The sequence below is a fragment of the Physella acuta genome, unplaced genomic scaffold (genome assembly GCF_028476545.2).
Source record: "Physella acuta isolate Inbredline_101_S28 unplaced genomic scaffold, ASM2847654v3 ptg000074l, whole genome shotgun sequence".
Taxonomy (NCBI): Eukaryota; Metazoa; Mollusca; class Gastropoda; family Physidae; genus Physella; species Physella acuta.
Genome location: NW_026731594.1, coordinates 1043938 through 1070895, shown reverse-complemented (window position 1 = coordinate 1070895; position 26958 = coordinate 1043938). Strand labels below are relative to the sequence as shown.

At 37.4% G+C, this 26958-nt stretch overlaps 1 protein-coding gene across 1 annotated transcript; it reads left to right on the top strand.

Moving 5' to 3' along the window:
• The first annotated feature begins 24718 nt into the window (after nt 1-24718).
• Nucleotides 24719-26070, top strand: LOC131952863 (uncharacterized). The gene is made up of 2 exons (XM_059315761.1): nt 24719-24868; nt 25472-26070. Exons 1-2 carry the CDS (start codon nt 24723-24725, stop codon nt 25983-25985), a joined length of 660 nt encoding a protein of 219 aa, XP_059171744.1. The 5' UTR covers nt 24719-24722; the 3' UTR covers nt 25986-26070.
• Nucleotides 26071-26958: the final 888 nt, after the last annotated feature.

Below are 26958 nucleotides of genomic sequence, written 5' to 3'. Positions count from 1 at the left end.
CAAGCTATTGAAGACATGGTAGACACATCTGAGGTCCTTGATTTTTTCCGACAGCCGTATATTGATACTGTATGGTCGGCGTATTGAAAACCTGACTTTATTTTGCAATATCGAGTCAGATACCCATAATACCTATCGTGACACGGACTATCCGGCTCAGGAACAGGACTCCCATTAGCCAGGCTGGCCTCCATACAGTGAAACTCCGATTAGCTGGCTAAAAAAATATCGATTTGATTACTGTATTTAAGTCGCTATCGTCCGTGGGTTTTACCAGGCTTGTCTTCCCTCCCACCGGGCGCTAGTGCCCGTGTCTTACCACATGGTAATCAGCTTGACCCTGGGGGAGGGAGAGTTCGTCCCATTATAATTAGATGGACCTATGAGATAGCTGAGTTCTTCAGACAAAGAACAAAACGCAAAACGTAGGAATAAGTAAAGCTGCCCGTATTAACCTTCATCAATTTTATACGATACACATGACAATAGGAAACAACAAGTGCAAACTATTATAATAAAATATCTTTTTTTTTCCTTACCTACTTTAGCAACACTCATTCAAAGTAGCAACACAATTGCATTTTAAAGTTAACCACTTAGTATATTATTTCGTTTTTTTTTCTTCTTACGCAACTTTCTCTCTCTCTCTCTCTCTCTCTCTCTCTCTCTCTCTCTCTCTCTCTCTCTATATATATATATATATATATATATATATATATATATATATATATAATTTTTAATTAAGAATCATATTTATGTATTTATTGATTTATTTATATTTCGTGGCAAGTTACAAACACTAATGGACACCATACTAAAGTTTATACCACCGAACGAGTCCCCGCTACCCTTTAACGATAAAGCTCTTTAACGTAACTGTAATAACCACCGCACGAGTCTCTCAGTTCAGTTCATACATTACATTTGATGTTCTAAGAGCATCAGCCATCATATTGAATACAGCTTTAAGTACCATCTGACTAATGGGACGCCCTGGGTCGCACAATATAGGTGGCACCCCCCGGTTTCTGAAGACATTACGGCATTCCTGTGATGAAATATTTTTCAAGCCCGTGTCTTTTACGCACTAAAAAATTCTTGACGCTTCTACAAAGAACAGACAAAAATGTTGACGTTTTTTGCAGGGATAGGTATTCTATTTTATACGTATAATTCTTGTTAAGTTAAAAAATCTTGATTTGTAAATTGGGTTAAATATGAAAACCATATTAAAAAAAAATTCAACGCTTGCATTATTTTATTTTAATGTGGATATCCTCACGCGCATAATAAATAAGCGTAAACACATAATTATGCATTCACGTACACAAACATGAATATATATATATATATATATATATATATATATATATATATATATATATATATATATATATATATATATATTATATATATATATGTATATTTGCATGTTTATTTGCATGTAAATGTATATATACTTAGATATATAAATCCATTATGTGTCTTACATATGGGTGACGAAACTAGTACCACGTGTTTAGGAGAGATATCTACATTGATTCGCACCTGCTAAAGCTATTCATCTTCAAGTGTTATTTCTGACGTATATGATCATATATCTTCAGACAAGTTTTCAGGGCACTGTGCCAAGAAGACAAGTGGTGTGGGGCGGGGGGGGGGGTGACGCAATGGAGACACAAATTTTTTTTTTTCTAAATGACATCATAGAATGGACTTGGATTACATGACACATAGGTATAAGCATCAAAATATAACCGTATATTTTAGGTCATTTGTGTATAAAAAGTGACCTTGAATAAGGTGACACAGTGTATTATTACAAGACATCAAGTCCACTTGAGAGCGGCACATATTTACGAATCTCTCAAACATGACAGAATAATTTACATTTTGTCACTGACATTAAATTTTTCTGCAAATCTTAAGGGTGGGTTGTCAGGTACGTTTGATATTGTGAAAGGTTAAGTCTTTTCTAGGCTGCTTGGTTAAAATAAACGGGTTATGTAAGCGCTAATACGCCGACATTCATTTAAAGAGCGCCCTACGCTTGAAGGCGTAGTGACATATATCGGCGCCAGAAGCGTAGCGACCCCTCCCGGCGCCCGGGTAAAAAATTTCAATTCAGCGCCCCCCCCCCCCTATAGCAACCTTTATTTTTGCAGTTTGCACCCCCCTCAAACGTTCGATTTGCACCCTCCCCCCTCGTCAAACTTTCGATTTGCACAACTCCCCCTCAAACTTGCATATTTATATGTATAATGCAAAAATACAGCTAAAATAAGATTTTAATTTCTTTTTCCAACCCATGTTGGCGCCCCTTAAGGTCGGCACATGTACCCCCCGCCCCCCCCCCCCTCGCTACGCCCCTGCCGGGTGCCCGGGGCAAACTTTCAATTTGGCGCCCCCTCCCCATTTTGAAATGCATTTGGTTTATATTCTAAGTTTTAAAAACATATGTATCTACTCACAAGCTCGCCAATCTGGTTTTAATATATTCGTTTTACATTGGCGACTAAGCGCTTCCTCCGCTTATTAGGGGAAAAAACAACTAATAATCATCTTCTATATGTTACTAACTTACGTGTATTTAATTTAATTTTAAAGGGGTCGTCCATAAATGACGTCACAATCGAAAGAAGAGGGGGGGGGGTCCGGAACTTTGCGACGGTGTGTGATAATGGGGATGTGGGTGGGGGGGGGGGGGGGTTCAGATGATGTGACGTCACACTTGCAATCTAGAAAAAAATGTTAGAAAACGAATTTAGCAGTTATTTCGCGTTTTAGAAAGCTGTTTCCGAGTCCACTCAGTTCTGACCACACTATCCTTCCATATGCAGAGATTACAGACAAAGGTGAACTCAAATTCATTTGACCTCTGAAAGGTTCGAAAGGAAACTCAACTTTTTTTTTACTTACACCTTTAAGCTTACTTCACTTTTCACTTATTTCTGTGACCTCGGCATATGAAGAGATAGTGTTGTCAGTACTATGCCCAGCCGCTTTTACTTTCCCTAACGAGAGTTAGGTACCCATTTGAGTTGGGTCTACTCAGGGACAGTCTACTGACGAACCCGGATTTGAACTCGAGACTAACGGGTCAGCAGTCCAGCTCTCGACCGCTAGACCACTCCGTCCCATAAAACAAGTGAACTACTTCACTTGCACCATAGACAGTCAGGTTTGAAAGGGAAACTTTTTTTTACTTTAAGCTTACTTAATCTCAAAGCATAGTAAAATACATTGCTTCGAAATTTTAGTTCTTAATCACATTCATGCCACATGCAATCTTGTAGGCGTAACTTGCGTCTCTACTGACCCCCTTCAGTGTATGTGATTGTATGTTGGTAAGTGGCGCCCTCTATTATTTTCACCCCTGTGACGTAGATCAAACTAGGCCTTAGTATACGAAACGTGATTAAAAATTTCGATTTTTAAACACTTCGACAAAAATGTTATTGCAACCATAAAACTTACACAAGAATAAAATCTTTTCAAATGAAATTCCGAAACTTTTAATGTGCCTTAATCGTAGAGCGATTTAGTCATATCAGGCAGTGAGGAAAAATGGAAATTTTATGTAAAACATCCTGTTTATGTTAGAGGCTATAGTGCAGCAATATCTGGTCCGGCAAGTATGTCGTGTATGAGTGTTTGATGTCTTTTTCATGTCGCGTGTACGTCAATATGCATTGCTAAGAAAACAGGAACTTAAAAAATGGATATTTTTAAGCCACAAAAGATAAAAAAAATGAAACATTTCCGACATTAAGTCTTTTACAGCTTTGAAAAAAAAATAACTCTGTTGGTTTATATTTTCTCTCACAAGGGTTGAAAATAAACATTTCTTTAAAAAAAAAAAAAAAAAAAAAACCTTTCACCCAGTTAAAAAAGAATAATAATTTATAATGGGGAGGGGGGGCACTTGATATTTTGGGGGGAAAGATGGTACATTTTTTTCGCCGTTGGGGGGGAGGGTGGGGGGTGGGGGGCTATGCCTCTCACGAAGTGAAGTCTGGAAGAAACTATGTTTATGTATGTAAAGCAATTTTTTAAAAACTCGCCCTTGCAATGCATTGGGTTAAATTTCAAAATAAATAGAAGCATACAATTCGTTTCTAAAGAGTTGTACGTAAAAAACAATTCATTCTTTTTCTTCTTTCAAAAATCGATAAATCCAATTTTTTTCATTTTACAAACATGCTTCATAACAAGATCAATAATTATAAACGTTTAATTAAGGACAGGATTGTGTACACCTCCCTTTCCTGCAATTTAATTTTTTTCTATAAAATAAATAAAGATAAGCACGATCTTGGTAAGTAATAACATGTAAAACAGAAATTGAAAAGCAAGCATTTGATTTTAATTACCAATTTTACACAGAGCGTTACCTTGCAATATTATATGTACAGCATTTGTTTTTTAGTTTACTGATCGTCCTAAACGATAACTCACTCCAACTTGGAAATGGTGTTTAGAATTGTTGGGGAGGGGGGGGGGGGCAGATGGAAGGGGGGGGGGACGTTAAGCTTTTGAATTCTTTTTTTTTTAAAGTTACTATTTGAAACTGGATTTTAGCCCATATTTCGCGTTTTAAAAATCTGATTTTGTAAATTGTCATAACACTGTTTAGAAAAAAAAATGAACTTAAAAAAAATAAACCGGGAGTGATCTCCCCTAAACGTTCTCGAATATTCTTATATAAAACAACAGGGGATGAGAACTCGGGCTATAGACATGATTTTTAATCCATTTTAAATACTTAAAGTTTTAAAAATAGAATAAAATCTCGTAGACAAAAGATTGCACACCAAGTGAACGCCAAATAAAAAAGTGCATAATAGTGCGCAATATTATTAGTACTTTAAAAATTTACATTCGTTTTTTTGAGAAATCGGAAGTAGCGTAAATTAGTACTTGCGTGCAACGGACATTACTCAAAATTTGATAGAAGGTAGAGAATTAGATCTTATACTTACATGTGAAATTTCATTTATCTATTTGAAATAGTACTCAAGTTATAGGCTTTTGAAAAATTCAAAGTAGAAAAAGTACCACTTCCGGTTATCGGAAATCGCTCAAAAGTTGATACGGATCTACGATTTTGATAAAATACTTATATATGAAATTTCATCAACCTAGCTATAACGGTACTCAAGTTATCGTGTTTACACACGGACAGACACACACACACACAGACATACGGACAGAATTGCAAAGCCCAGTTTTTCAGACTGGATTACGCATAAAACCTCTTAATTTTGATAAATCTGGATTGATAATTTTTGCCCGATTAAAATAAGTCCTCTATACTTCGGATGTGATGAAGGACTGAGGTGTAATACGGTGAAAATTGTTAAAATTTCAAGTGATTTTTGTGCACGAGAAAGTAAAAAAACTGTAATTTTGATGAATGTAGGCTCAGGTATAATTTCATAATAAGGTAAGGTTGGGGTGGGGTTGTTCGGGATTTTTATGTCTAATGAGAGGGAAGGGGTGGGGAGTAAAAATGGCGATACAGCGAGCAGCAATTTGAGAACAATTTGATTACTTAATATAGTAAAGCTATGTTTAGGGCTAATTTATTTTGTGTCTCAACAATTGTAATGAGCACCATTCTGTTAGCATTCAAAGTGTAGTCAGTTTTATTTTTAGCATACCGACCACAACTCTTACAAGGCCTCTACAATAACCCATAGCTTGCTCCTAACTTTACCTCTCATTTAAATCATAATCCTTACTTTATCACAGATCCCGACCTTATTTCTTATTCTGAAAAAAATCCAAGGCTTGAATGGGTAAGATAAAACCGATACCCGCAGAAAAGGTAATATCGATACCAACAGAGTATCGCATACTGATATGCTACTTTGAAGTCTTATAGTTCACTACACTTGTACTCGTATCTATGCTATACTAGCAAATAAAACTGCGCGGGCCATAACTGTTGGGTGACACTTAGCGTACTTTATGTGAGACAAAACACAATAAAGTACCGCTTTAAGATCGCTAACTCCTTGATACATAACAAGAACTAAGGCATGGCTTACTTCCCCTTTGTTTACCTTCGCTCCAAGGACAAAGGTATCAGTCCTTGGCATTCATTCAATGTGGGCGTTTGTGAGAGGTCCGTAGTGGTTGAGGGGTTTTAATTTGACCGAGTTTATTGATATAGGTCACTTTTATTCTTTTTTTTTTTTTTTTTTTTGGTAAACTTAGAGAAAGAGAGTGAAAAGGAGAGGTAGAGAAAAAGAAAGAAAGAGAGTAATAGAGATGGCAAAAGATGAACAAGAGAAGAGAGAAATAACAATTGAATAGTTTCTATACCTTTTTAAACACAATTTATATATAAAACTGCGATATAGTTCTACGCATATAATGAAGATAAATGTATGAAGAGTTTTATAAACATGTTCATGGTGTATTTTAAGACGTGTGACCTTGTTTTCAAAAATGAGCTATTTAAACGTAAAGAAAGCCGGCGCTATATTATTTGGATCATAGTAGCCGAGGTTTGAGTTTGTCAATACTACCGCCCAGACGCCCCTGGGGTATGCTGTATAAAATCCTTGAATGGACACTGATCACCCTCCGGTAAAGTGTTGTTAAACACACCTCGGCGACCGCCCAGGTGTCAAGGGCGTCACTGGGCACTTTCAATATCCACAGTTCACATTAACACAGGGGCGCCGGATCAGTGTTTCTTCCAGACTTTTTTTTCCGGGGGGGGGGGGGCCTTGAAATTTTCTGGGGGGGGGGGGCGGTAGACTTTCTTCGGGGGGGGGGGGGTCGGACACTGTTAAAAGTATATATTTTCTATATAATCATATAAATTTAATTTCGTTCGGGGGGGGGGGCGGTAAATTTTTTTCGGAGGGATGCCTGGAAGAAACTCTGCGCCGGATACGGACCCTACTTGTGCTAAATCATCGAATGTCTTGTACCGCCTTTTCCCTAATGTAGGGTTCTTTTTAAACCGAATGTAGAAGCTATAGAGATCACGCAGAAGCTAGATGTGCTCCATGTCACTTTACCACCGGGGCGCCGGCTTGATTTGATTTAGTCAGCGATTATAATAAACCAGCCTCATCATAGGATATGTAGGCGCCGGAAGACACCTGATTTAGTTAAGTAAACGAATATAGTAGCCCTCTAGTGTCAATAGCGTATCGCGCAGTTTAAAACAAACGTCAACGCCAAGGTGCTCACGTGAAAGTCTGGGGCGCCAAATCGCACCTTGCTGGGGCGCCGCTGCCTCGAAACTTTATATTTTGCTCCATAGAAAACCTCTCTGGAGTATACTTAAACAATTTCTAAGTCTCATGACGATGTAAGGTCTAGTAATGCTAAATAGACAAACATACCCACAGACCCAGAGTATATGTATGTATATATTTAGAATATGTATCTTTTGAATACCTAATCAATATAATTTAACCGCTCAAATATTTTCAGTAGCCACTTCTTTGAATATATCTCAGGTAAAGACATTTTAAAAAATAAATTTTTTTTTTTCGTTTTCTAAATGGAGCTCTTTGCATTTTAAAAAACAACTTATATGTTTTAAAAACATAGTGTTTTATTATTATTATTTTTTTTTTGTTATTTTCACGACTATGCATCTGTATTAAATATCAATGATTTAAAGATACGTGAGATTTTTTTTTTTTAAATTATGTCTTGATGACATTTCAATGTATAATCTTATTTACGCATTGACAAGAAACAAAATATGCTGCAAGGGAAACAACTGATGATTTTTTTCTGAACCGCAGTATTACGAGTCGACACCAGAGGGTTACATGGTTAACTCCCTTTCCAGAGCGCGTTCTTTGTATGGTCTTTATATTTAACAATATTTTTTTATAATGTGACCCTCCCGCAAAGAAGAGCTCCGGCTAGTTGAACTCTTGACCTAAATTCTTAATATGGTTGAATGACTTCTTCACTAAAGGCCCAGTGGCAGATTTTTTTCTTATATTATATCGTTTTTTTTTTTAATATTCAGAACTTAAGTAAACCAGGCACCCAAAAGAGACGGTATATAGAATAGCATTCTGTTTAGCAGCTTGTATAGCTTGTCTTGTACACAAGCGTGGTAAATTTTTAACCTTTGGATATTTAGAGTTGTGTATGTATTTTCTTTAAGTCTAATTATTTTTAAAAAGTTTTCTAATTATTTTATATTTTTAATAACATATTTCACTTATTTTCACACACAATATGTATTAAGAAGCCAATGATTTTTATTCGATATTCTTAAGTATGAAATTATATATTTTTTTTAATCATTAATATTGAATTAGAAATAAATATTGATTTGATAAAGATATCTGTTTCTACTAAAAACTGATATTACTTAAAAGAACAATTGCTCATCATGCTGCTCATGTAGTTTTTATGTTTTCAAATGCTGTACAATACAAAACTAGTATGTTCCACTAATAAAAACGTTATGGCGTCAAGTAAGAGAAAATCAGTTGGACTCACATGAAGTAGAGTTCAGCTGGGTTTGTGATCTCAGCGCGTTAGGGAAAATAAAGGCGGTTGGGCATAGTGCTGACCAGACTATCTTTTCATATGCCGTGGTCACAGAACAGTTGAAGGTCTGGTTTAAAAAAAAATAAAAAATAAACAGGAACTTTACTTCTAATCATCAGACATATACCTTAATCATTTTCAAATTGATCTCTTCTTCTTCTTCTTCTTCTTTGTTCTTAGTTATAGTGTTAGAAGGGATCCTCACCAACACAATTAAATATACGTGTCAACTGGTAATGCACCATTAAGGCCATTGACTCCAATTTCAGCCTGCTTTTCTTTTTGGATTTGCTTCCATACAGTGTTTCTTCCAGACTTTTTTCTCCGGGGGGGGGGGGGCACTTGAAATTTTCGGGGGGGGGGGGGGGTAAACTTTCTTCGGGGGGGGGGGGGGGGCGGACACGGTTAAAAGTATATGTTTTCTATATAAATTATATAAATTTCATTTAGTTCGGGGGGGGGGGGCGGTAGACTTTCTTCGGTGGGGGGGGGGGGGGGGCAAGCCCCCCACGAAGAGATGCCTGTAAGAAACTCTGCTTCAATAGCCGTTGTCCAAACAAGAACAAACTAGAAGGCAGCAGATGTTTGATTTTGGAGTTATCTCTCCTAGAAGAGTGGCTGTCCCCAGCTAACGAGCCTCATCTGCCCGTTCAAATTGATAAAATGTGACATTGTTTTTTTTCTCACAGTTTCACAGAATATTGTCAAAAATGGCGACGTGCGATCTCTTGTTAGTGCTCCTTCAAGCGTGTCTAATCCACTCCATCTCAAGATCCCACATGACGATTCGCCTGGTAGCGCCAGGAAACCAGATTAATTCACACGATATTCACATAGAGGAGAATCTTGAAACCATGTAAATATACCACCATTTTCTTGCTTTCTAGTTGCTGTATTTTAACCTTAAAGAATGCTAAAAGCTATAATTAAAAAAAAACACTATTTAGAGCAATTCAATATTTTAAAAGTAATATTGGACCACAAAATATTGATATTGTTTGTATTTTGTATTATTTTTGTGTTTCGTTGTTTGTATTTTGTTCGTATTTTAGTATTGATATTGTATCGTTTGATTTTCCAAAATTATAATGTAAATATAACAGCAAGTCCAGTATGCAAATAATGTAAACAATGTAGAGTAATGATATAGCTATCTTTTTTATAAAAACATAATTGTAAATTCCGATTGCTAGTTTTAACACTACTTTGAGAAAAATAAATAGTTCAGACACAAATAAACCACGACCACAAATTCATATTCGCTTTGAAGCCTTATACCTGTAAACGTTGACTTGATTTTAAAAGGTTAAGCTCCCCTTTCAAACCTAGCGATCCATTTGGCTGTTAAAATATAATTAATTTGTTTCCCGACATTGCATATAAAACAAATGGTGTCAGCATTAGCCTAGAGTTTTTACTTTCCTTAACCTAAGTTAGGTATCCATCAGAGCTGGGTGGGACCAGGTCACCAGGGACGCCCTTGAAACTTAATGTGCTGTACGAAATCCAAACTCAATACTTTAGAGTTAGCATTAGAGTGCGCTACAACTGAACCACTCCATTTAGCATTGCATTTATAACATTGCCCATATATTACTATGAGGCAATTATACCTTTTCCTTTATATTGCTGTGAGGCATTTATACCATTGCTCATGTAGGCCTATTGATATTATGAATTTATAACATTGCCCATACATTGTTATGAGGCATTTATAACTTTTCTTGTATATTGAGTCATTTATGAGTCATTTATAGCATTGCCTATGTATTGCTATAATGAATTTACAACATTGCTCATATATTGTTATGATTGTAGAACCGACTGATGGAACTGTCTATCCACAGAATAGCTCGCGGCATCTGTCAAGGAGGTCGAGGTAACAGCTTCACCTTCAGGCTAAGCCCAGGCGACAGTGGCACCGACCTTCTAGACGAGAACAACGCCATGACCATCAAGACAGAGGGCGCCCACTCCTGCATGTACCCCGCCCCCATAGACAGGGTCTCCTGTAAAGAGGAGAACTACTGCACGCTGGGCAACATCTGTAACCTCACCATCAAAGCCGTGTGTCCTGCGATCGAATCCAAGTCCAGCTGGATGATGACTGAAGCTATTGACCTCACCATAAATGGACACGACGGGGAGGTGTTTTTGTCCGGGTGTGTAACAGTGTGTCAGTCAAAGTCCGATGACGAAGTGCCTCAAGAATCTAAAGGTTTAAGTGAGTTAGGGATCGGTTTTATTGTGGCTGGTGTTATTGTGGGTGCGGCTCTGCTAGTTGGAGGTGTAATTGTATGGAGAATTAAACAAAACCGACTAATCGAGGAAGGAGAACATAAGACACATCACATCGATTACGTTGAGTAGTTTTCACATGTTGTGTATCTCTTGTAAACTTTCTTCTGAGAACAGTATATGGATCAAATTAATTCACATATGTGTGGAAGAATAAATACTACAATATGCAATCAATCTAATTTAGGAATCATAGCATAATGCAAGTGTGTAAAGTGAATATTAATATACAACTTTATAATGATGTGATGCTTTATTGTGTATGACTGATGTGGCCTTACAATGGCTAATCACTCAGGTATTATGCAGTTGTAAAAAAGTGACGAATTTAAAGTCATCATTATGTATAGGTTACATTTGCGAAATAAAAGACATTGATTGGTATGAAGAGAATATTTAGATTATAGTGGTTGAATAAATTATGTAGATTACCATGTACCCTATATAGTATTACATATATATATATATATATATATATATATATATATATATATATATATATATACATTAATCTGTTGATACGCATTTTGTAGACGTGTTAAAAATACAGTTATTGGCATATTGATCCACCTTTGTTTTTTGGAGTAACAAGGGAGATCACTGAATGAAATGTGTAGAATGATAGTTTTACGAGGTTATCTTTTTTGCTTTTCTTTTTAAATATGATTCCTAAAATAATAAAAAATAAATAAATGAAAATTAAACAAAGATATTTTGATACTTTATGTATAGGAACTGTACTATCCAGCCTAAAAAAAAGTATTACATTTTACAACCTTTGTAACCACAAACGATTAGACAAATTGTACACAATGCGTTTAGGTACATTTTGATATTACTTGAATATACACTCTGTATTTTGTATACCCTTACCTAAATATACATTCTTAAATGTATATGATAAGACATGATGCTTCTTCTATGTTCTGCATTGTATTGTTGGACTGGATTTCCTCTAGCACATTTCAGTATTACTTGTCAACATGTTATGCCGTATAGGCCGTTGACTCAGATAATTTTAGCCTGCCTTTCTTCATAGATTTAATTCCACGGCGTTTGTTCTTTCAAGAACATACTACAAGGCAGCATTTTATTTTTTTTTTATTTTGGTGTTGTCTTTCCTAAATGGGTTGTTGTTCCCAGCTATTGAGCTTCATCTGCCCGGCGGATGAAATTTGGACTTCTAAGACAGTGTTTCTTCCAGACTTTTTTCTCCGGGGGGAGACTTGAAATTTTCGGGGGGACGGTAGACTTTCTTCGGGGGCGAAGGGGGGGGGGGCGGACACTGTTGAAAGTATATATTTTCTATATAATTTTCATTTCGTTCGGGGGGGGGGGGGGTAGACTTTCTTCGAAGAGATGCCTGGAAGAAACTCTGTTCTAAAAGCACCTTTTTTAAATTCTTCATTTAAAAGACACCGGTTACTTAACTACAACTATGGTGATTGAAAAAAAATGCAACATTTTTTTTTGTTTTTTTTTTTGTATCCCTGTTGTACCAAGAATGAAATATCGAAGACATATACAATGGATTACAGTTTGTCTATACTGCATTAAAAATATTTGACGATGATACATATATCAATACTGCACTGTTACTGACAGGTGAATCACTGTCATATGTGAAGGATCGTTTTACAGCCACAACTTTTTTACCGACAAGTCTGTCACGGTTGAGTGGTTTTCCCTGCGATTATAGTAGTCTTGACCTGAATCACAGTTACATTTTCAAGGGAAGTAACTGGGGAGTCGAACCGTGTTTCAAACCCTGGATAGCTATGTTGTTGAATATTAAAACTTGGATGCGTGTTGTAGTTTTAAAATAGTAAGTTTTGCTCTACGTAATTTATGTTTTACTATATCTAAAAATTCGCATTTATAGCGGTATTGAGCATTTACCACAATGAATATTTAATTCATACAAAGGCAATTAATCGAAAAGAACATACATATATGTGTATGTGTATATATGTAGGCCTACGTGTATATGTGCACGTGTATAAATATATAAATAAATAAATATGGGTACATGTGTATGTGTGTATTTGTATACTTATGCGTATATGTATGTGTATTTGTGTGGGTGGGTTGGTGGATGTACGTGTACGTATACTTGTACGTCTAGGCCTACATGTGCATGTATATGTATATCTCTACTATAAATCAAGAATGCCTATTTCACACTTTTACTTTGGCCACTATTACCTTTTAGTTTTACCTACACATTGTCTTGTTACTTCAGATGCTTTTATCAATAAGCTTCAAACAACTCTGGATAAATTCAAATGTAATTTACGTGCTGACAGATATCCATTCATGCAATCATAATCAAAATGGCGGCCTATACAATAGTGCTGGTTCTCATGCAAGCGGTTCTCATACAGTCCATCTCACGACCCCAGCTGACCATTCGACTGTTTGACCCCATTCAGCAGGTGTTCACAGATGATATTCACATTGAGGAGAAGTTCGAAACCATGTAAATATCACATTAATTTCATTCACTTCGCGTTCTACATGGGTTTGTTCAAAGAAAAAAAAATGATAAAAACTTTTAAAAAATTAAGGTTACTAAAGATTTGAAAACCTACAACAAGACTGACTGACCAACCAACTGACCAACTGACTCACGAACAGAAACACTGACAAGCTTAAGTCCACGGCAATCCGACCAACCGACAGTCAGACCGATCGACCTCTCCTAGTCTTGAACAACACCATACAACAACATCACAAATGCTTAGGCCTTCTCCCTTCTCCTTTCTCTTCATTTTACTAATGATAAGTCTAGACAGAAAGATTAGCAGTGGCGTAGCGAGGTCGGTTGTCACCTGGTGCGGCACTTAATGGTGTCACCCCCTAGAGGCGTAGCGACCCTTACCGGGGACAAACTTTCAAATTTTCGATTTGCACCCCCCTCCTCAAACTTTCGATTTGCACACCCCCCCCCAACCCTCAAATTTTTCTCTATATATTTTGATATTTTTTCCCTTGGTGTCACCCCCCTAAATGTTGTCACCCGGTGCGGTCCACACCCCCCCCCCCTCGCCACGCCTCTGAAGATTAGTGTTACTATTATTAGTGTAACTTCCTAACCCTTTACTCCCCCGAATAGCATAACACCAAAATACATTTTAATTCAAAACGTTTTAGCAAACGAAAGACAATTATTAACACTGTATGCGTTTTGACAGACAGTCTTATGTGGGCGTTTTGACAGACAGTCTTATGTGGTCGTTTTGTGAAACAGTCATATGATCATATGTGGTCGTTTTGTGAAACAGATTATGATCATATGTGGTCGTTTTGTGAAACGTCATATGATCATATGTGGTCGTTTTGTCAGACAGTCTTATTCAGACATAACGGTGTGGTTAAAGACTAATGAGAATAAATAAATAAACCGTGTCATAATTGTGAAATAAGTTTGAAAATTAAGTTTTGTCTTTTATCAATGAATATATAGTTCCATCCCACACCAAAATATTTTGTTCAAGCGTCTTCTAATAAGTCTCCTCGTGGATTTTGACGATAGTTACTCTACCTTTTTGTACTACTGAGCTTTAATGCAACTTCCAATTCCAACAAAAGTCTTTAATGTTCCAATATGCATGTTTTAATTTAGAATCAAATTATTACATTAACTATCAAGTAAGCAAAGTTCCAAACCTGACGGCCTATGGGGTAAGTGACCTCGGCATATGAAGAGGTAGTACGGTCAGCAACCTCCTATACTTTCCCTAAAGTGAGTTAGGTACCCATCAGAGTTGGGTGGCCTCAAGGACGGTCTACTGCCTTGAACTCGGATTCGAACTCGAGACGTATTGGTTAGCAATCTAGCTCTCTATTCACAAACCACCGTGTCCCATAAATACATGAGATCAACAGTAAGGACACGCTATTTAACAGTTACACCCGTCTGTTTCAGAATCGCTCGCGGGATCTGCCAGGGTCCAGGTAACAGCTTCACCTTCAGGCTGAGCCCAGGTGACGGTGGCACCGACCTCCTAGACGAGAACAACGCCATGACCATCAAGGAAGAAGGTGCTCATTCCTGCATCTACACTGGACCCGCTGACACGGTCTCTTGCACACATGATAACTACTGCACCCTCCGCAACAGCTGCAACTTCACTATCAACTCCGCGTGTCCGGCGTTCGGATCCAAGTCAGGGTTTGAGATGACTGAAAGCATTGACTTAACTATAGATGGTCGGAACAAAGGAGTGGTTATCGCTGGATGTATAGCCGTCTGCCAAGCAGATGTTAAGCCTGGTAGTAATAAATCCCAACCTAAAGGATTAAGTGAGTTAGCCATAGGTTTTATTGTAGCTGGAGCGATGGTCGGCGCTGCGTTGATAGTCATTGCCATTATTGTGTGGAAAATTATACAATTCAAAGGCCCGTCGGAAGACCACAAGCAACATCACATCGATTACGCGACGTAAAGTTATTTTATTATATCACAAACAAATACGTGTGAGGATTGTATATAAGACTAGACCAATATTCATTCTATAAAATTCAAGTTTCAAAATTTGAAAAAAAATGGTCATCGAGCACTTTTTTTTTTATGATGCTTTTTTTTTTAATTCAATGGCGAAACAAATCACATTCTTTAATAACTTTCTTATCATTAATTCAGATTTATAGAATAGATGTTGTTAATCATGTTCATAATTTTTTCATTTCACTTAGTTGACATTATATTTTTCATTTAATATCGTTTATGATCACTTAATAATGTGGTTTCCTTCACATTTAAAATAAACGAGAACGTTTGTATTCTATAAGTAGTCTTCGCTTGTAGTGCTATGCTTAAAATAATAACGTCTAAACCATACGATGGTGTTGGCGTGCGATTCAAGTTTGTTGTTTGCGTCGCCACTCAACCGTGACGGTGGCATATATTCAGTTCAACATAACACGGCCTAACAAACCCAACCGGGGACTAGCGTGAATTGAATGGCGTGTTGGCCTATTTCTGGTTCAGATGTTGGCTAAGCTTAACCTCGCTGGCAATTATAGAGACCTCAGGTGACAGTTGTTATGTTGAGACATTTTACAGTCACATAATGAGATGGCAAGACCTTCTACAAATCTAATATGTGCTGTCACATGTTATTTTGGTGGGACCTCAGGTTTCGCATGTTATGATGTTGGAACCTCAGTTGTCAAACGTTGTTGGGACCTCAGGTGTCATATGCTATGTTGTTGGGACCTCGGGTGTCACATGTTATGATGTTGGAACCTCAGTTGTCAAACGTTGTTGGGACCTCAGGTGTCATATGCTATGTTGTTGGGACCTCGGGTGTCACATATTAAGTTGTTGGGAACCTCAGGTTTTACATTATGTTATGTTGTTGGGACCCCAGGTGTCCTATGTTATGTTGTTGGGACCTCAGGTGTCACATGTTATGATGTTGGGACCACAGGTGTCACATGCTATTTTTTAGAACCACAGGTTTCACATGTTATGTTGTGGGGACCACAGGTGTCAAATATTATGTTGTTGAGACCTCAGGTGTCGCATGTTGTTGAGACCTCAGGTGTCGCATGTTATGTTGTTGGGACCTCAGATGTCACATGTTGTTGGGACCTCGGGTGTCTCATGTTGTTGAGACCTCAGGTGTCGCATGTTATGTTGTTGGGACCTCAGATGTCACATGTTGTTGGGACCTCGGGTGTCACATGTTGTTGGGACCTCGGGTGTCACATGTTATGTTGTTGGGACCTCAGGTGTTACATGTTGTTGGGACCTCCGGTGTCACATGTTATGTTGTTGAGACCTCAGGTGTCGCATGTTATGTTGTTGGGACCTCGGGTGTCACATGTTATGTTGTTGGGACCTCGGGTGTCACATGTTATGTTGTTGGGACCTCGGGTGTCACATGTTATGTTGTTGAGACCTCAGGTGTCGCATGTTATGTTGTTGAGACCTCAGGTGTCGCATGTTATGTTGTTGAGACCTCAGGTGTCGCATGTTGTTGAGACCTCAGGTGTCTCATGTTGTTGAGACCTCAGGTGTCGCATGTTATGTTGTTGGGACCTCAGGTGTCACATGTTGTTGGGACCTCGGGTGTCACAAGTTGTTGGGACCTCGGGTGTCACATGTTATGTTGTTGGGACCTCAGGTGTCACACGTTGTTGGGACCTCAGGTGTCACATGTTGTTGAGACCTCAGGTGTCGCATGTTATGTTGTTGAGACCTCAGGTGTTACATGTTGTTGGGACCTCAGGTGTCACATGTTATGTTGTTGAGACCTCAGGTGTCGCATGTTATGTTGTTGAGACCTCAGGTGTTACATGTTGTTGGGACCTCAGGTGTCACATGTTATGTTGTTGGGACCTCAGGTGTCACATGTTATGTTGTTGGGACCTCAGGTGTTACATGTTGTTGGGACCTCAGGTGTCACATGTTATGTTGTTGGGACCTCAGGTGTCACACGTTATGTTGTTGGGAACCTTAGGGGTCACATGTTATGTTGTTTGGAACCTCAGGTGTTACATGTTGTTGGGACCTCAGGTGTCGCATGTTATGTTGTTGGGACCTAGGGTGTCATATGTGGTTGGGACCAGAGGTGTCATATTTTGTTTGGACCTCGTATGTCTCATGTTTTGTTTTTGGACCTCATGTGGTATATGATATGATGTTTGTACCTTAGATGTTTTGTGGTATGTTGTCGAAACTCATGTATCATATGATATGTTGCTGTCACATAATGTGTTAACAAGCCCTCAACCCTCTCCCACGTATTAAATAGACTTTAAGTCTCAGTTGTAACTTTACAAGTTTGTATTGTCATATACTACGTTAAGTCCTCATTTCTCCTGTAATATATTAAGGTATCAATCCTTTCATAATATTTAAGACACCTGCAGCCTCGTATAATGTTGACACATTTACCGTCTCGTGTAATTAAGTAAGTTAAAACCTTGACATTCATGTTTCAAGTTTGATGACCTAGACCTTGGTTTAGTACTTTTTTCTGTCAGCGACCTTGTAGGCACTAATATTATCATACTCAATTAACACCATTTCAGGTTAAACTAATTCATACATTGTATTTATCATAACAATTGTATTTTCATTTTGTAAATAAATGTAAATAACGATTGATAACAGTCTGACATTTTTCATTTAACGTTCCATTGTAATAAACATAGATCAGTCACATCATGTAATTGAAATGGCATACACGTTAAATAAATGTAGCTAAACCTTTTGCTGCAGATACTTGTTTTTTTTTTTCGAAAGGTTTGCTGAGAATCCAGGTAGCAACATGATGTATTGTTGTATACGTATGTAGGCCTATGTTGTTTACGTTTTGTCAGGAGATGTAAGGATCTATCAGATATATCTGTCCATGTGTAATATTAATGTAAAACGGTTGCAGAGTTTCTTCCAGGCATCTCTTCTGGGGGGGGGGGGGGGGGGCGAAGATCCCCCCCTCCCCCGAAAAAAAATTACCGCCCCCCCCCCAACAAAATGAAATTTATAAAATTTATATAGAAAATATATACTTTTAACAGTGTCCGCCCCCCCCCCCCCCGAAAAAAGTCTACCGCCCCCCCCCCCCCCCCCGAAAATTATAAGTGCACCCCCGGAGAAAAAAGTCTGGAAGAAACACTGGTGGTCAGTTTGATGACCAGCTACACTATGACCTCATAGGAGTTAGAAACCCTAAGTTTTACCTCGTACCTAGGCCGTATCTACATTGTAAAACACGACTTAAACTGAAACCTACATTCAGATATATATACATACATACATATGCCTACATAGCGCCAAGCGGGATTACTCTGTTATAGCGAAACACATTGTATTACATTTTAGTATTGTCCGTAATGGCAAATTCCCGCTGATTAATATTTGAGGAAACGATATGGTTGGGTTAGGATTAAAACTATCATCAACATTTTTACTCCGGATGTACGGTCAAAGTCGTAATGTCAGTAATTCCGCTTCGCCACTCGGGCGGGTACCGCCCCCACACTGTCGCTTATCCTGCCCCGCCCACTTTTTCCACCCTCCATGAAATGAACTTGCCGGTAAATATTTCGCCGGTCAACACCCCCTGCAGGGTAATGCCAGTCAAAGGTCATGTAAGTATCGCTAGGTCACGCTTGGTTGAGTGTAAACGTAAACACCGGCTTAACAAGAAGGCAGTCTACATTCTAAACTAGGCGATGCTCTGAGTAGCTGGTTAGCCGCAGTGGCGTAGCGAGCTCGGGTGTCACCCGGTTCGGCATTTAATGGTGTCACCCTCCAGAGGCGTAGCGACCCTTCCCGGGGACAAACTTTCAATTCTCGATTTGCACCCCCACCCTCAAACTTTTGATTTGCAACCCCCCCCCCCCCTCAAACTTTCGATTTGCACCCCCCACCCTCAAACTTTCGATTTGCACTTCTTTAAACACTATTTAACACTCGAATTAATCCCTTAATTAAGTGGAATTATCATTTTCTCTATGTTTTGCTATTTTTTGCCTTGGTGTCACCCCCCCTAAATGGTGTCACCCGGTGCGTTTCGCACCCCCGCCCCCGCCCCCCCCCCCCTCGCTACGCCTCTGGTTAGCTGTACTAGCATATCCCAACAGCGGAAGTGGAGACCTCAATACATTACTTGAACTAGGCTTATGATTTTTTGTAGAGTTATGTTTATGTTACATACCCTTTTTATTTTACCCGCTAGACGAATAAATAGGCTATTTTGGCAATAACATAATTCCCTGCTGTGGCTCTAGTATTTAATGTAATGTTTGATATGCAGTCTAATTCAATAGTGGCGTAGTTAGTTGGGGTGAACAAACTGTTGTTTCAACAGCTAAATTCGAGGTATAATTCTGATTTACACATGTCCAAAGCTAATAGAAAAAAAGGATGCATACATTACTTTACAAACAACTTTAGCTGTTTTCCACAGCTGTTAATTTGATGTAAGAAAAAATACGTTGACGCAAAAATGCGCAACAAACAACTGCGCAAACAGAACTAAGCGCAAATGCAAATTAATTATACTGATACATTTTATACTTATCTTATTTCGTGGACAAGTGTTTTCTTATGCTACAATTTACGTGTATATTGTTTGCTAATGTCTATAAATGCTCGATTTAAGAAAACAAAGTTATATTGCACATTTTATAGTGCGTTACTTTCCGTTGCGCATCTTTCTTGTCATCATGACTTAGCTAGAAGCGTGAGTGGACATTGAACAGTAGAATACGACCCTTCACAATTTTCCAGCACATTGAATGCGCTTGAGTGAGACATTATTTGGCGGATAATGATGTGTGTATACATGTGTAGCAAAAACATGTAAACTCTGCTGTATCGCCACAAAAGACTAAGTTTTTCAATGTGTAATTTGGGCTTCGACGCCAACTACTATATCCCAAACCATAGGTTTGAACTTCTAATCTCATTTGTGGTACATCCCGTTACGGACAATGAAGCATGAAAAGAAAATGATAAGTAAAAAATAATTATCATTAAAAAATTTAAAAAAAAACTCACGTTTTCTGATTGAACTAAAAGTAGAAAATAAATGCTATACATCACAATAATGCAAGCGATCACTCTACTATAATTACGTTTGAACATGTATTATGCAAATTACATATTTACTATAGGGCTAAACTGGGAAAAGAATATGTATTGCTATGTCAAAATCAAATGTATAATTATTTTATTAATAGGAATAGTGGTGCGTAATAAATTAATTATCATACAAATAATTAAGCGGTAAACTTGTTTGCTTCTTTTAAACAAGATAAATAAACGAAAATACTATTTCAACTGAGAGCTTGTAAACGTCTGTTTACTATGATGACGATATTTTGAATTGTAATACATGGATTTTCAATTTCCTTTCAGACTGTGGGACCCACCCGGGGCCAGGAAACACACGCAGGAAATAAAAAAGAAAAAAAAGTACTTACAATGTATAAAATGTGAAAAAAAAAAAAAAACACACACACACAAGGTTCCAAATGGAAATACACACACGTTTAAATAAGTAGAGATGAAATTAATCCAAAGTAACTGATAATAAAGAAAATTAACGAGAATACTTGTTTTGAACAAATACATGAAAATAGGTTTGTTCCATTTGAGCTCTAAATTCATCAGTAAATGTATTATTGTTAAAATAATTGTTTCCAGACTGATTTTTTAAATTTATTATTGTAGGAAAAATGGTATACTACTCTACGCCTGAACTGGTACGGAGAGCGAATGTAAAGTGTCGTAAGTCTACAAAACATAAAACGTATTTCTTTAACCTTTATTTTTTTGTATACACATATAATAGATACTTTCTCTTCAACAAACGGAATCAACCTGCAGAAATATACCACTGTACATTTTTAAAAAATGAAAAAAGATACTACCTGTACCTTTTTTTCTAAATTACTCTTAAATAAACAGTTGCAAATTAATCCCCTTACTTAAATAGAATAGGTACATGGGGCATAACTCTTCAAAGTACTATTAAATCATTAAAATATATCTGAAACAAACTAGAAAGTCTGGACGTGTCCCTGTTAGTGTCAGTAATTGCAATGCGTAACGTTGATGGTGTAGGGCAGTGTAGGAGATGGTGTGATGTTGTGGGGATGGGACATCAAAATAGTTATGGAGTAGAAGATGATGTTATTGCTTTAGTGATGATTATGGATGTCGTATTTAAATATGGTGTGATGATGTCACAAGCGTATTATATATGACAGTAAAACAGTAGCTTTCTTATGTACAATATATCTTTTTTTAATGACGAGTGTATCGTTCAGGCTACACACGTCATTGAGAATATTTTATTTGCATTTGTTAGTCTCATCGCTCGCCTCACAACACCAGTAATGTAAGAGATAAGCGCCAAGGGGACCATCGTTGTATTGTGTGAACACACATACACATACACATACGCATACGCATAGGCATACGCATACGCATACGCATACGCATACGCATACGCATACGCATACGCATACGCATACGCATACGCATACGCATACGCATACGCATACGCATACGCATACGCATACGCATACGCATACGCATACGCATACGCATACGCATACACATACACGTATATATATATATATATATATATATATATATATATATATATATATATATATATATATATATATATATATATATATATATATAATATTTATTCTTTAATGAGATGTGTTGTTTTTTTTGCGTGTCAAAAATGTGAATGTGGAGACGAATAGAGTTAAAGTTTTTACAAGCCTAGTACAACAAGTTTAAGTTAGCCAGGACTGAAATCTTCGTGAATATCTTTTATCTAACGGATTTTTTTTAACCCGCTTTACTGACATAGAATAGGTCGGCTACGGTCGAGTGGTTTCCCTTGCTATTTATATTACCTCGACTTGCAACACAAGTATTTCTATCAAGGGAAGCCACCTAGGTGTCAAGGTACCTAAAAAAACTGGGAATCATAAAGATAGTGAACAGTTTATTTTTAATACAGGTATGTTTTGCTTTAATATTATTGTACGATAATATAGTATAATATATACTATACTATATAATATACTATAAAATATACTATATATATATATATATATATATATATATATATATATATATATATATATATATATATATATATATATATATATATATATATATATACAATATAAGAAGGTAAATATTCTTTTGTATTTTTGTTTTTCAATCCTAATGGAATTTCGATACTATAGTGTACACTAGCCGTTGGTACCAAATACACGTGAATTTTAGGCTTCTATATTTTAAGGTTATACTTGTTTGAGAAAAATATTTTTTAAAATATCTATTTATTGGTCAAAACGTAATGTGCTTTTACTACACGTTGAACGATAGTAGTGACAACGCAAAGAAATCACCAAATGGCTACCAATCCGACACATTTATAATAACTATACCTTTTAGAAAAATAAAATAAACATTATTAGTCAACACAACACCATATTAAATGCATACACTGGTTAACTCAACTAAATGATTCTGTTACATCCCCGATGTTCAATCATTGAATGTCAATGGTATTTATGTTGTTTATTAAAGTAATTTGTATTACTTTTCGCCGAGAAAATTGCAAAATTGCACACATTTTTTAACATACGTCTTGATAAGTAGATCCATATATCTAAATCAAATGTAAATGCAATACTTCATTTCTTCGTATTCTAGAATTGTAAGATGAAGGCCATTATTTTTGTGTACGTAGTTTAAACATGTTACAAGTGACGTCATTTACAAAAGTTCTCCATAAAAGCGCATAAAAATGTTGAGGACAGAGAGAGAAAGACAGAAATAAGAGATAGAGATAGAGAGAGAGAGAGAGAGAGAGAGAGAGAGAGAGAGAGAGAGAGAGAGAGAGAGAGAAAAGCGCACATGGGCTTTTATGTATGAGGATTCGTTTACTAATATCATGCACATCACAATACAAATATTGAATTGTGGACTATTAAGCACTATTCAATTAGAATATGAAGTTAGTGGCTCAAGGTTAGCACAGATTAAGACCATTTTTTTAATCAATATAATCAAAATTATATTTTAAAACAATCAGAAATAATTAACATTTTTGGTACAATTATAAAGTACCCTATTATTATTTCATTCATAGACGCAAATTAGTTTGACAAGCTGGATCCGAAAGTGAATATTTCTTAGAATATCCTTTATAAGACTCGATATATCTATCTGTATAAAAAGAATTGTATGTCTGTCTGTCTGACTGTCTGTCCTCTTTTATGCAATACTACACCTTTCATCCGGTCGCCCTGAAACTTTGGGCAGTCAGTTGTTGAAAATACTCTAGGACAGGTTTCTGCGGGGAAAAAAAATCAATTTCGCCCGGGCGGTGCTCCACAGAGTGCGATTTGACGCCCCTGGCTATCCTGTTTAGGTTTCATATGTCGGTTAAAGATTTGGGTTAAGTCACGGTTATATTTAAAGCTCACGTTGCAGTTAATGTAACGGCTCAGGTATAGATTTAATTTCCGGTTAAGCTCCGGTTCCTGTAATACTTCATGTTTCGGTTGAATTATCGATTACGATTAAATGTCCTGTTTCATTGTAAGTTCCAATTTATGTTGTATTGCATTTGCTAGTTAATTCGCATTTCTGGCAGAAGTTCCGCTATAATTACAGGTCTTAGATAAACTATCGTTTTTAGATCAAATATTAAATCCAGTTAAAAGTTGGTGCCTGATAGACTTCCGTTTCAATGGTATCGGTTTCGATTTACATTTAGGTTAATTTGTATATATTCCTTTTGGTTTAGAGTTTAGAGAAACAAAAAAAGGTAACATTATCAGCGTAACCTACGTTCTATTCCTCCCTCGACATGCTGCAATAGCGTAGCGAGGAATGGGGGCGGGAGGGGCGACCTTATGGGGCGCCAAAATGGGTTGGAAAAATAAATTGACAGGTTGAGTGGGGTTCAAATTGAAAGTTTGAGGGAGGGTGAAAATCGAAATCTTGATGGGGGGGGGGGGTGCAAATCGAAAGTTTGAGGGGACGCAAATCGAAAGTTTGAAGGGGGGGGGTGTAAATCGAAATCTTGAGGAGAGTGGGGTGCAAATCGAAAAGTTTGTCCCCGGGCGCCGGGAAGGGTCGCTACGCCTCTGACGTGATGTATGTCTTGTCGACAACACTATGTCATATTTCCCCTTGAGTAAGGCGATCTTTTAAGCCAGAAAAATCACATGAAGATTCGACTCATACGCCGTATAACACAGTATATTTTACCCAATACAAATAAATGTACAAAAATATAACAATTATAACGAACTAAATATTTAAAATTTGATTTCTATACTTACAGATAGTTCTACGTGGCATCCAATTCACAATGGCAGCCTATGAGCTAGTGCTGATCCTTATTCAAGCAGTTCTCGTCCTTTCCACCTCTCGCTCCCACCTCACTATTCGACTCTATGATCCCCTTCAACAACTGTACATACAAGACCTGCAAATTGAGGAGAAATTTGAAACCATGTAAATATGTTTTTTTTTCTCCGCTCGATTTAACTGCGTAAATTTAAAATAGAAACATATTTTGGAATTGACTTAGAACAGCTTTTAAATTGTGTAAACCGACTTAAAAATATCTGACCAAATCAGATATTCACCGTTCGATAGTCTGAATAACCGAAATGGTAACTACGCCAGTTGGATAAATTAAATGTACTCTGGCCAAAAGACTTATGCGATACGTGAGTAGAGTTTATCTGCTTTTTGGGATATGGAAGTATAGTTCACCTGTTTCTGTGACCTAGGCTTATAAGGATATGGTTAGTTAGTACTATGTCAAGCTACCTGTGATTTATCTCACGTGAATCAGCTATCCAAGCGAGCTTAGTGGACTTAAGGACGTCCTGTCGACGTTCAGGGATCTCAACTATATTTACATGCTAGAAGTAATATGCTCTACCAACCGATCACACCCCCCCCCCCCTTTATCACATAGATATATCCCAAACGCAAGTCGGTACTCCTTTACCTGTTTTTTTTTTGAATTAATACCTTGTACTTTCTGTAAATCAAATGTGATACATATTGTATGTTATTACATTTAACAAATACACCTGTGTATTCCAGAATAGCTAAAGGCGTCTGTCAGGGCCCAGGTAACACCATGACCTTCAGGCTGAGCCCAGGTGACGGCGGCACTGATCTGCTTGACGAAAACAGCGCCATGACCATCCAGGAAGAGGGTGCTCATTCCTGCATCTACACTGGACCTGCTGTGTCCTGCAAATATCAGCACTACTGCACCACCGACAACACCTGCAACATCACCATCAACTCCGCGTGTCCGGCGTTCGGATCCAAGTCCGGCTTTGAGATGACTGAAAGCATCGACATCACCATCGACGGTCAGGACAAAGAGTTGCATTTTGTGCATTGTATAGCAGTCTGTCAAGCCGATGTTAAGCCTGGTAGTAATAAATCACAACCTAAAGGATTAAGTGAGTTAGCCATTGGTTTTATTGTGGCTGGGGCGATGGTCGGGGCTGCGTTGATAGTCATTGGCATTATTGTGTGGAAAATAAGACAATACAAACCTCCGTCGGAAGACCACAAGCAACATCACATCGATTACGCGACGTAAAGGTATTTTAGTCTACCACAAATAAATACGTTTAAGTAGGGCTTTTGTATATAACACCTGAACAATATTAGTTTATGGCAAAAATGGCATTGAGAAAATAATACCATACTTTAATGATTTTGTTGTCATTAATTCAGATGTATATAATACGGGATGTTAATCACGTTCATAATTTTGCCAATTCTGTTAATTTTCATGATACTGTTTAATTAAATTAGTTTATCATAACTTTATGAGGTGTTTCCCTTCACAGTTAAAATAAAGGTACATTTTTTTTTACTTTCTCGTAAGTAAAAGATCTAATTCTCTACCTTCTGTCAAATTTTGAGTAACTTCCGTTGACCGGAAGTACTAATTTACGCTATTTCCGATTTCTCAAAAAACGCATGTAAATTTATAAAGTACAAATAATATTGCGTACTATTATGCACATTTTGTTTTGGCGTTCGCTTGGTGCGCAATTCTTTTTTTTTTCTATGAGATTCTATTCTATTTTTAAAAGTTTAAGTAATTAAAAATCATGTCTATATTTCAAGTTATAAAAGAATATTCGAGAAAGTTTAGGGGAGATCACTCCCGGTTTATTTTGTTCCTAAGTCTTGAATTGTAGTGCTATGTTTTAACTGATAACGTACAGGCCAATGCTTTGGTGTTGTTGTGCTATTCATGTCGGTTGTTTTCGTCTCCGCTCAACCGTGACGGTGGTATGTATTCAGTTCAACATAGCACGGCCAAACAAACCTAGCCTGGAGCTAGCGGGAATTGAATAGCGTGTTGGACTATTTCTGGTTCAATTCTTTGCTAGATTTTAACCTCGCTGTCACGTGTAGGGACCTCAGGTGACGCTTGTTATCTTGAAACCTTTGCGGTCACATAATTCGAAGGCAAGATCTCTCCACCCCCCCCCCCCTCCCCACACCCAAGTCTAATGTATTGGGATCTGATGTACCGCTGATAATGTTGTTGTGAACTC